This window comes from Notolepis coatsorum (genome assembly GCF_963971535.1).
Source record: "Notolepis coatsorum genome assembly, chromosome: 5".
In the NCBI taxonomy this organism is placed as follows: domain Eukaryota; kingdom Metazoa; phylum Chordata; class Actinopteri; order Aulopiformes; family Paralepididae; genus Notolepis; species Notolepis coatsorum.
In genome coordinates, this window is record NC_140169.1 from 162,712,804 (window position 1) to 162,726,490 (window position 13,687).

The 13,687-nt window shown below is 37.7% G+C and overlaps 1 protein-coding gene across 1 annotated transcript in view; it reads right to left on the minus strand.

Annotated features, from left to right (window-relative positions):
* bbs5 (Bardet-Biedl syndrome 5) overlaps nt 1–13,687 on the minus strand; it is a 94,418-nt gene that overhangs the window by 22,352 nt on the left and 58,379 nt on the right. Inside the window, exons 6-7 of the mRNA XM_084314838.1 lie at nt 4,467–4,602; nt 2,107–2,202 (exon numbers count right to left, since the gene is read on the minus strand). Of these exons, the coding sequence (XP_084170964.1) occupies nt 2,107–2,202; nt 4,467–4,602 (232 nt within the window). The remainder of the gene's footprint in view (nt 1–2,106; nt 2,203–4,466; nt 4,603–13,687) is intronic.

Genomic DNA, 13,687 nt, shown 5'->3' on the forward strand with positions numbered 1-13,687 from the left:
TGGCCCATTCAATGTCCGGACCTATATGTATTGTTCAGGGTGTAGCAACGTTAAACTTTTTCATTCACATATTCATACTAAAATATGGTCTAAAGTATAAGTATGTTTTTATCGTTTTCTGCAGCTTTCTTCAGAACGTGATTTATAGCCCTAAATGCATTATATTGATGATCAAATACAGTTTGGTAGGAATCTGTGCGAGATAAAAAAATGTCAACTGGATGTGCTTCTAGGAGTTACTACATATCATCTGATGATGACCGGATGGGCGGGGGATCATTTATAATTCCGTGGGCAGCGTTAGATGATTCATCCAGAGTGGGTCATATGTTCATCATAGCAGTTTATATGGAACACGTTAGAATATAACGCTGAATCTTACCGTGGCTTCCTCGCGCCACTGGCAGATGAGCGTGGAACAGAATTTTTTCTATTATGGGATGGAGAAATGCCCGATCCATTTCCAGGTTGTATAATAGTATATACGTCCAAATCATGTTGTTTTTTCGAGTTATTTGCACCGATCGTTGTTCACTGTATCAAGACGGAGTCTCTCTAACGATAGCGAGTGCCCGGACCACATATGGATGAGCACTACCGGTTCAAAGGGTCATTTCCGGTTGGCGATCTGCCGATCGGCCACCAGATGGCGCTCTTGAACCGCTAGAGAGTTGAGTGGAGCTTTGCAGTGCGTCTCAGGGCTCCTGAGGGGAAATATGATTTTGATCACAGATTTTTGAAATATTGACATCAAAGACGAGTTACGGCGTCTTCGGCAGAATGAGCATGGCTAGGAATGACGTCTTAAGGGGAGACACTGCAGGTGAATAGGGTAAAAAAGTTAACTAATAGATATCACAATGAAACTTCCCCAGTTGATTACTTATATTAAGACAAGACTTTTTTGTATTACAAGTTTTCTGAAATTGTATGTTTAAATATGCAAATGAGGCATAATCTACTTAAATATGCACTAATTTGCATATAATTCCAGGACAGAAATCTGAACATTGGATAAAGCCATTTTCAAAATGATAGTTTCATTTTGTTGACATATTAGAGCCAAAGGTTATTACAGAGGGGATTTTGGATATCTCTTTTTATCACTCCATAAATCAGAAAATACTCCATTCAGTCCATTTTTATGGTAAAATTCCATATTTCGCCATGTTTTTAGGAATAAAATGTGATATAAATCAGGGTATGAATGCGATATCAACAAACCCTTCTGTAAATACCTTCAGAACATAGATATGAATAGAACTGGAAGTTTTGGTGTATGTGAGTGCTACTGAAGTGGAGATTTCTGGCTCAGAGTATGAGGAAAAACTCTTAAAACTCATTTTTGGGAAAACGCATTCAAAGTTCTGTATTGTAAAATGCCATACTTTTTTTTTTAAACAGATATTTACAAACACAATACCTAATCAAACCATTAGTAATAGACAACCTAAACACATGTCTGATAACTGAATAATAATAATAATGATGTTATTGAACTGAACAGAACTACACACAGGCTACAAACAGTGTAGTACAGTGTAGTACCCCCTAATAGGCAAAAAATATTTGAATAGATATCACTATGAAACTTTCCCAATTTGTTATGTACATATAAACTAAGAAAAAATATATTGCAAGTTTTCTGAAATTTATGTTTATATATGCAAATGAGGCACTTCCCCATTAAATATATGCACATTTATGGATGCAATAAGGCAAAATGATGTAAAATAAACAACTAAATGTGTGTTATTGACGTTTTATTGTCACTAGTTTCATAGAAGACATGTTTAGGAAGCAAAATATAACAATCTCAAAATCAACAAAAAAAGTATATTTGACTATTCACCTGCAGTGTCTCGCCTTAACTCGTCATCGGCGATCATAGTGTTAATAAAAAATTTTTTTAACTAATTTAATCAGATTAATCACTTTATTCAAATTGAGGATTTAGTTTGAGGATATTTATAAAAAGAAATAATAATTTATTAAAAAAAAACTGACGAAGTTCGAATCCCAAAAACAGGCTTCGGGGACAGCCTTAAAGTTCTGCTCTTGGGTTCCAACCTAGACGCCACCCTAATACTGTAGTACGACACTTACAATCTGCAGGTAGGGAATGCTGACGTTGAAGCTCTCGTTCATGTTGGCGTGCCACACGATCCGAACGTTGGTGATGAAGAAGGTTCCGAGATTACCCTGAGTCAGAGTCAGAATCAGAAAGGTATTTATTGCATAAGTAGTTTTCACATACAAGGAATTTTATTTGGTCGTTTTCGGCGCGACGTTAACGGGACAGACGTTAACGGGACAGATAATAAAATAAAAAGGTGGAATAAAATAAAATGAAATATGAACTAAATTAAGATAGAAGCACAATAGAATAGAATTATGAAATAAAAATAGGCCAGGGCCCTCATTTATCAATGGTGCGTACGCACAGATATGTGCGTAACCCATGCGTACGATCATTTCTAAGCAAAGTGTGGGACTTATCAATTTGAACGTGTGCTTGACTTTGTGCGTATATATACGCACAGCTCCGACCGACCGTGCGTACCTGGCGCCCAGCGGTAGAATATGGAGACTGCAGACGCGGAAATAAGCTTCCGTGCATTACTTCCAACACTGCCGCGTGTTCTGTATGAACCGTAATTCATTATAGTTCATTGTAAAATAGCAACAGTAGTGTAATTATAACGGGCTCACGCTCGAACAAAAGGTTGGCCTGCTTGTTTGGCACGGGGGGGCAGACACAGAACACCCACCTCCAAACGCGATTAAATATTGTTTAAAATAAAAAGCTAAATACTATTATTTCATGTTTCCAAATAAGATTGGTCACAACGAAATGCTTTCTACTTCAATTTGTTGGTTAGAATAGATGACCTGCTTTGAAACTTCACTGAGACTAAAAGACAGTCTATTTGTGAGCTCCCGCACAGACGTGATAATAATAATAATAATAATAATAATAATAATAATAATAATAATAATAATAATAATAATAATAATAATAATAATAATAATAATAATAATAGCTTCATTTTATATAGCGCCTTTCAAGAGACCCAATGTCGCTTTACATAGGGGGGAAAAAGAACAAAGTAACAAACATAGTGGACAGACACAACATATAAATATGATGATGGGATTCAAGTTCGCGTTTTTATTGATCACATAGGCAGGCTATACATAGGCTACATGGTAAGGTCCATCGTGATATTGGAGATGGATCGAGCAATAGACTGTTACTGTCTGTACCACCCATGTAGCTGTCAAAGCTCCATCACAAATGCAGTTATGTGAATAGAAAGGTTCTTATATATGCTCTCGTATTATTGTTTATATAGGCAACCTAATACCGACATCAAAATAGATTGTATGCCTCTACAAATCATATGCAGGTAGAAAATTGACGGAAAATCCATCGCGATTTGGAATGAAATTGACGGAGAACTTTAATCCCTGGGTATTAATCGAACAAAATGAAGAAAAAGCAGTCATATTCCAGCATGGTTATTAATGACACCAATGGCAAACAGTGGTTAACGGTCTTTATTAGTGTTTGCGCTGCCCAGCAATCACTGTGTACATGTCTGTCAGCCTGTCGCGTATTTCTCCCAGGCGTTCGCTGGCTTAGTCCACTTTTCCACATTTCATGGGGGTGTTTCATTACCATATATGGTTAATTACGGGCAGTGCTATATGCAAATACGTAAAACCGTGCACGAGCGCGGAGCGTAGAACAAGTGGCATTTATCAACACGGAGTACTTGCAGGTGTGCGTAGAACATGTGTACGCACGTGTGATAAATCCCGATTTTTCTGTACGTACACACATTCTAAATTCTGTGCTTAAGAACGAAAATAGAACACTTTCTAAGAATTGTTGATAAATGAGGGCCCCCAGGGCTTTACAACTGTAAAATAAAAAGGTGGAATAAAATAAAATGGGATATAAACTAAATTAAATAGAAGCACAATAGAATATAGTATAATTATAAGTAAAGATAAAAAATAGGCCAGGGCTGTACAACTGTGCTAGAGGTGGTCTAGTATGTACACTAATTAGAATAAAAAGAACAATACAAAGAGATCGACCCAGGAAACCTGTGAGAAGATTACCCTGAAAGAGATCAACCCAGGAAACCAGTGAGAAGATTACCCTGAAAGAGATCAACCCAGGAAACCTGTGAGAAGATTACCCTGAAAGAGATCAACCCAGGAAACCTGTGAGAAGATTACCCTGAAGGAGATCAACCCAGGAAACCTGTGCGAAGATTACCCTGAAAGAGATCGACCCAGGAAACCTGTGAGAATCCGTCACATGAACCGGACGTGTTCATGTCTAGTGATGCATTAATAGGACTATATAAATAAGCAGAATGGGAAATGCAGCAATGAAGCCACTTCACGCTCTTATTTTCTGAAGACCGACCACAGAAAGAGAGACACAGTACCTGGTCGCTGGACAGATTCCACACGCCGTTGATCTTATCATAGACTTGCTCCCGAGGCAGGAGTCTGAGTTGCTTGTTTTGGATCAGAGCCCCTCGCAGCTTCAGGTCGCGGTACATTTTGGAGGTCTCGTACGCCCTGCAACAAAGCAACATAGGAGGTCAGTTTGAGGTCTCGTACGCCCTGCAACGAAGCAACATAGGAGGTCAGTTTGAGAGGTCGCGGTACATTTTGGAGGTCTCGTACGCCCTGCAACGAAGCAACATAGGAGGTCAGTTTGAGAGGTCGCGGTACATTTTGGAGGTCTCGTACGCCCTGCAACGAAGCAACATGGGAGGTCAGTTTGAGGTCTCGTACGCCCTGCAATGAAGCAACATGGGAGGTCAGTTTGAGAGGTCGCTGTACATTTTGGAGGTCTTGTACGCCCTGCAACGAAGCAACATGGGAGGTCAGTTTGAGGTCTCGTACGCCCTGCAACGAAGCAACGTGGGAGGTCAGTTTGAGGTCGCGGTACAATTTCACCGGCTCCCATCACTGGAGCTTACGAGTACAGCCATCATCTTCACACCATCTCCGCCAGATCCCCTCCCTGCCCTGAGCGACCAGTAGGAGTCGCTGTTGCAACGACCAGGACTCAGACCCCACCGGCTTCGCGGGGACGCCAGGTTCACTTGGTGGTAGGCGAGTGCTGAGACCTCTACACTGCCCGCCCAGCCGCACCGATCTTCTAATTCTTGCCATGAGCAGCTCCACGGGAGCAGTTGGGGCTTACATGCCTTGCTCAGGGGCATTTGTTGAGAGAGGGGAGGGTGTTGACTAATTCCCCTGCCGTTCCAAGGATTCAAACCAGCAACCTTCCAGTCACGAAAGCCAGCTTTTCTAACCTTTAGGCTACCACTGTCCCTAATAAACAATGCATTAGTCTACCACTGTCCCTAATACACATTACATTAGACTACCACTGTCCCTAATACACATTACATTAGTCTACCACTGTCCCTAATAATAGACAATACATTAGTCTACCACTGTCCCTAATAAACATTACATTAGACTACCACTGCCCCTAATACACATTACATTAGGCTACCACTGTCCCTAATACACATTACATTAGGCTACCCCGCTCCTAATACACATTATATTACTCTACCACTGTCCCTAATAAACATTACATTAGTCTACCACTGTCCCTAATAAACATTACATTAGACTACCACTGTCCCTAATAAACAATACATTAGTCTACCACTGTCCCTAATACACATTACATTAGTCTACCACTGTCCCTAATACACATTACATTAGTCTACCACTGTCTAGGGATGGGTACCGAATTCGGTACTTTTGAGGTACCGAACCGAAACACGTCGGTACTACCGAGTATCGAATCAAGTGAGAAACCGAAAAAAAAATAAAAAAAAATATTTTTTATACATTTTTTTTTTTTTACTTTTTTTTTTTTTTTTTTTTTACTTTTTTCTTTTCATGTCAACGTTCACACGCACAATATATGCTTACCTAGGATTTGACTTGATTCAACAACAAAGCAGTCGGAGCAATGACAAGCCGAAAACTGTCGAAATTGTAGTTATTTGAAGTTTGGATTTTTTTTTTACGACTGAGGTAGGTAAATTAAATTTCTACAGTTTTCGGCTCGTCATTGCTCCGACTGCTTTGTTGTTGAATCAAGTCAAATCCTAGGTAAGCATATATTGTGCGTGTGAACGTTGACATAAAAAAAAAAAATATATATATAAATAAAGTAAAAAAAGTTTAAAGTACCGAAAAAAGGTACCGTTGGGTACCGGTATCGATTCACAGGTTCAAATGTGAAAGGTACCCATCCCTACCACTGTCCCTAATAAACATTACATTAGACTACCACTGCCCCTAATACACATTACATTAGGCTACCACTGTCCCTAATACACATTACATTAGGCTACCCCGCTCCTAATACACATTATATTACTCTACCACTGTCCCTAATAAACATTACATTAGTCTACCACTGTCCCTAATAAACATTACATTAGACTACCACTGTCCCTAATAAACAATACATTAGACTACCACTGTCCCTAATACACATTACATTAGTCTACCACTGTCCCTAATAAACATTACATTAGTCTACCACGCTCCTAATAAACAATACATTAGACTACCACTGTCCCTAATACACATTACATTACTCTACCACTATCTCCAATAAACAATACATTAGTCTACCACTGTCCCTAATAAACAATACATTAGTCTACCACTGTCCCTAATAAACAATACATTAGTCTACCACTGTCCCTAATAAACAATACATTAGTCTACCACTGTCCCTAATAAACAATACATTAGTCTACCACTGTCCCTAATAAACAATACATTAGTCTACCACTGTCCCTAATAAACAATACATTAGTCTACCACTGTCCCTAATACACATTACATTAGTCTACCACGCTCCTAATAAACATTATATTAGTCTACCACTGTCCCTAATACACATTACATTACTCTACCACTGTCCCTAATACACATTACATTAGACTACCACTGTCCCTAATACACATTATATTACTCTACCACTGTCCCTAATACACATTATATTACTCTACCACTGTCCCTAATAATAGACAATACATTAGTCTACCACGCTCCTAATACACATTACATTAGGCTACCACTGTCCCTAATACACATTATATTAGTCTACCACTGTCCCTAATACACAATACATTAGGCTACCACTGTCCCTAATAAACAATGCATTAGTCTAGCACTGTCCCTAATACACATTACATTAGACTACCACTGTCCCTAATACACAATACATTAGGCTACCACTGTCCCTAATACACATTACATTAGGCTACCCCGCTCCTAATACACATTATATTACTCTACCACTGTCCCTAATAAACATTACATTAGTCTACCACTGTCCCTAATAAACATTACATTAGTCTACCACTGTCCCTAATAAACAATACATTAGTCTACCACTGTCCCTAATAAACAATACATTAGTCTACCACTGTCCCTAATAAACAATACATTAGTCTACCACTGTCCCTAATAAACATTACATTAGTCTACCACTGTCCCTAATAAACATTACATTAGTCTACCACTGTCCCTAATAAACAATACATTAGTCTACCACTGTCCCTAATAAACAATACATTAGTCTACCACTGTCCCTAATAAACAATACATTAGACTACCACTGTCCCTAATACACATTACATTACTCTACCACTGTCCCTAATACACAATGCATTAGTCTACCACTGTCCCTAATAAACAATACATTAGTCTACCACTGTCCCTAATAAACAATACATTAGTCTACCACTGTCCCTAATAAACAATACATTAGTCTACCACTGTCCCTAATAAACAATACATTAGTCTACCACTGTCCCTAATAAACAATACATTAGTCTACCACTGTCCCTAATAAACAATACATTAGTCTACCACTGTCCCTAATACACATTACATTAGTCTACCACTGTCCCTAATACACATTACATTAGTCTACCACGCTCCTAATAAACATTATATTAGTCTACCACTGTCCCTAATACACATTACATTACTCTACCACTGTCCCTAATACACATTACATTAGACTACCACTGTCCCTAATACACATTATATTACTCTACCACTGTCCCTAATACACATTATATTACTCTACCACTGTCCCTAATAAACATTACATTAGACTACCACTGTCCATAATACACAATACATTAGGCTACCACTGTCCCTAATAAACATTACATTAGACTACCACTGTCCATAATAAACAATACATTAGTCTACCACTGTCCCTAATACACATTACATTAGACTACCACTGTCCCTAATACACATTACATTAGTCTACCACTGTACCTAATAATAGACAATACATTAGTCTACCACTGTCCCTAATAAACATTATATTAGACTACCACTGCCCCTAATACACATTACATTAGGCTACCACTGTCCCTAATACACATTACATTAGTCTACCACTGTCCCTAATAAACAATACATTAGTCTACCACTGTCCCTAATACACATTACATTAGTCTACCACGCTCCTAATAAACATTATATTAGTCTACCACGCTCCTAATAAACATTATATTAGTCTACCACTGTCCCTAATACACATTACATTAGTCTACCACGCTCCTAATAAACATTATATTAGTCTACCACTGTCCCTAATACACATTACATTACTCTACCACTGTCCCTAATACACATTACATTAGACTACCACTGTCCCTAATAAACAATACATTAGTCTACCACTCTCCTAATACACATTACATTAGTCTACCACTGTCCCTAATAAACATTACATTAGTCTACCACGCTCCTAATACACATTACATTAGTCTACCACTGTCCCTAATAAACAATACATTAGTCTACCACTGTCCCTAATACACATTACATTAGTCTACCACGCTCCTAATAAACATTATATTAGTCTACCACTGTCCCTAATACACATTACATTACTCTACCACTGTCCCTAATACACATTACATTAGACTACCACTGTCCCTAATACACATTACATTACTCTACCACTGTCCCTAATAAACATTACATTAGACTACCACTGTCCCTAATACACATTACATTAGTCTACCACTGTCCCTAATACACATTACATTAGTCTACCACTGTACCTAATAATAGACAATACATTCGTCTACCACTGTCCCTAATAAACATTACATTAGACTACCACTGTCCCTAATACACATTACATTAGTCTACCACTGTACCTAATAATAGACAATACATTAGTCTACCACTGTCCCTAATAAACATTATATTAGACTACCACTGCCCCTAATACACATTACATTAGGCTACCACTGTCCCTAATACACATTACATTAGTCTACCACTGTCCCTAATAAACAATACATTAGTCTACCACTGTCCCTAATACACATTACATTAGTCTACCACTGTCCCTAATACACATTACATTAGTCTACCACGCTCCTAATAAACATTATATTAGTCTACCACTGTCCCTAATACACATTACATTACTCTACCACTGTCCCTAATACACATTACATTAGACTACCACTGTCCCTAATAATAGACAATACATTAGTCTACCACGCTCCTAATACACATTACATTAGTCTACCACTGTCCCTAATAATAGACAATACATTAGTCTACCACTGTCCCTAATAAACATTACATTAGACTACCACTGTCCCTAATACACAATACATTAGGCTACCACTGTCCCTAATAAACAATACATTAGTCTACCACTGTCCCTAATACACAATACATTAGGCTACCACTGTCCCTAATAAACAATGCATTAGTCTAGCACTGTCCCTAATACACATTATATTACTCTACCACTGTCCCTAATACACATTATATTACTCTACCACTGTCCCTAATAATAGACAATACATTAGTCTACCACGCTCCTAATACACATTACATTAGGCTACCACTGTCCCTAATAAACAATGCATTAGTCTAGCACTGTCCCTAATACACATTACATTAGACTACCACTGTCCCTAATACACATACATTAGGCTACCACTGTCCCTAATACACATTACATTAGGCTACCCCGCTCCTAATACACATTATATTACTCTACCACTGTCCCTAATAAACATTACATTAGTCTACCACTGTCCCTAATAAACATTACATTAGACTACCACTGTCCCTAATACACATTATATTACTCTACCACTGTCCCTAATAATAGACAATACATTAGTCTACCACTGTCCCTAATAAACAATACATTAGTCTACCACTGTCCCTAATACACAATACATTAGGCTACCACTGTCCCTAATAAACAATGCATTAGTCTACCACTGTCCCTAATACACATTATATTACTCTACCACTGTCCCTAATAATAGACAATACATTAGTCTACCACTGTCCCTAATAAACATTACATTAGACTACCACTGCCCCTAATACACATTACATTAGGCTACCACTGTCCCTAATACACATTATATTACTCTACCACTGTCCCTAATACACAATACATTAGTCTACCACTGTCCCTAATAAACAATACATTAGTCTACCACTGTCCCTAATAAACAATACATTAGTCTACCACTGTCCCTAATAAACAATACATTAGTCTACCACTGTCCCTAATAAACAATACATTAGTCTACCACTGTCCCTAATACACATTACATTAGTCTACCACTGTCCCTAATAAACATTACATTAGTCTACCACTGTCCCTAATAAACAATACATTAGTCTACCACTGTCCCTAATACACATTACATTAGTCTACCACGCTCCTAATAAACATTATATTAGTCTACCACTGTCCCTAATACACATTACATTAGTCTACCACGCTCCTAATAAACATTACATTAGTCTACCACTGTCCCTAATACACATTACATTAGTCTACCACTGTCCCTAATACACATTATATTACTCTACCACTGTCCCTAATACACATTACATTACTCTACCACTGTCCCTAATACACATTACATTAGTCTACCACTGTCCCTAATACACATTATATTACTCTACCACTGTCCCTAATACACATTATATTAGTCTACCACTGTCCCTAATACACATTATATTACTCTACCACTGTCCCTAATAAACATTACATTAGACTACCACTGTCCCTAATACACATTACATTAGTCTACCACTGTCCCTAATACACATTACATTAGTCTACCACGCTCCTAATACACATTACATTAGGCTACCACTGTCCCTAATAATAGACAATACATTAGTCTACCACTGTCCCTAATAATAGACAATACATTCGTCTACCACTGTCCCTAATAAACATTACATTAGACTACCACTGTCCATAATACACAATACATTAGGCTACCACTGTCCCTAATACACATTACATTAGTCTACCACTGTACCTAATAATAGACAATACATTAGTCTACCACTGTCCCTAATAAACATTATATTAGACTACCACTGCCCCTAATACACATTACATTAGGCTACCACTGTCCCTAATACACATTACATTAGTCTACCACTGTACCTAATAATAGACAATACATTAGTCTACCACTGTCCCTAATAAACATTATATTAGACTACCACTGCCCCTAATACACATTACATTAGGCTACCACTGTCCCTAATACACATTACATTAGGCTACCCCGCTCCTAATACACATTACATTAGTCTACCACTGTCCCTAATAAACATTACATTAGACTACCACTGTCCCTAATAAACAATACATTAGTCTACCACTGTCCCTAATACACATTACATTAGTCTACCACTGTCCCTAATAAACATTACATTAGTCTACCACTGTCCCTAATAAACATTACATTAGACTACCACTGTCCCTAATACACATTACATTAGTCTACCACTGTCCCTAATAAACAATACATTAGTCTACCACTGTCCCTAATAAACATTACATTAGTCTACCACTGTCCCTAATAAACATTACATTAGACTACCACTGTCCCTAATAAACAATACATTAGTCTACCACTGTCCCTAATAAACATTACATTAGTCTACCACTGTCCCTAATAAACATTACATTAGACTACCACTGTCCCTAATAAACAATACATTAGTCTACCACTGTCCCTAATACACATTACATTAGTCTACCACGCTCCTAATAAACATTATATTAGTCTACCACTGTCCCTAATACACATTAAATTACTCTACCACTGTCCCTAATACACATTACATTAGACTACCACTGTCCCTAATACACATTATATTACTCTACCACTGTCCCTAATACACATTATATTACTCTACCACTGTCCCTAATAAACATTACATTAGACTACCACTGTCCCTAATACACATTACATTAGTCTACCACTGTCCCTAATACACATTACATTAGTCTACCACGCTCCTAATACACATTACATTAGACTACCACTGTCCCTAATACACATTACATTAGTCTACCACTGTACCTAATAATAGACAATACATTAGTCTACCACTGTCCCTAATACACATTACATTAGGCTACCACTGTCCCTAATACACATTACATTAGTCTACCACTGTACCTAATAATAGACAATACATTAGTCTACCACTGCCCCTAATACACATTACATTAGGCTACCACTGTCCCTAATACACATTACATTAGTCTACCACTGTCCCTAATACACATTACATTAGTCTACCACTGTCCCTAATACACATTACATTAGACTACCACTGTCCCTAATAATAGACAATACATTAGTCTACCACGCTCCTAATACACATTACATTAGGCTACCACTGTCCCTAATACACATTATATTACTCTACCACTGTCCCTAATAATAGACAATACATTAGTCTACCACTGTCCCTAATAAACAATACATTAGTCTACCACTGTCCCTAATACACAATACATTAGGCTACCACTGTCCCTAATAAACAATGCATTAGTCTAGCACTGTCCCTAATACACATTATATTACTCTACCACTGTCCCTAATACACATTATATTACTCTACCACTGTCCCTAATAATAGACAATACATTAGTCTACCACGCTCCTAATACACATTACATTAGTCTACCACTGTCCCTAATACACATTACATTAGACTACCACTGTCCCTAATACACAATACATTAGGCTACCACTGTCCCTAATACACATTACATTAGGCTACCCCGCTCCTAATACACATTATATTACTCTACCACTGTCCCTAATAAACATTACATTAGTCTACCACTGTCCCTAATAAACATTACATTAGACTACCACTGTCCCTAATACACATTACATTACTCTACCACTGTCCCTAATACACAATACATTAGTCTACCACTGTCCCTAATACACAATACATTAGTCTACCACTGTCCCTAATAAACAATACATTAGTCTACCACTGTCCCTAATAAACAATACATTAGTCTACCACTGTCCCTAATAAACAATACATTAGTCTACCACTGTCCCTAATAAACAATACATTAGTCTACCACTGTCCCTAATAAACAATACATTAGTCTACCACTGTCCCTAATAAACATTACATTAGACTACCACTGTCCCTAATACACATTACATTAGTCTACCACTGTCCCTAATAAACATTACATTAGTCTACCACTGTCCCTAATAAACATTACATTAGTCTACCACTGTCCCTAATA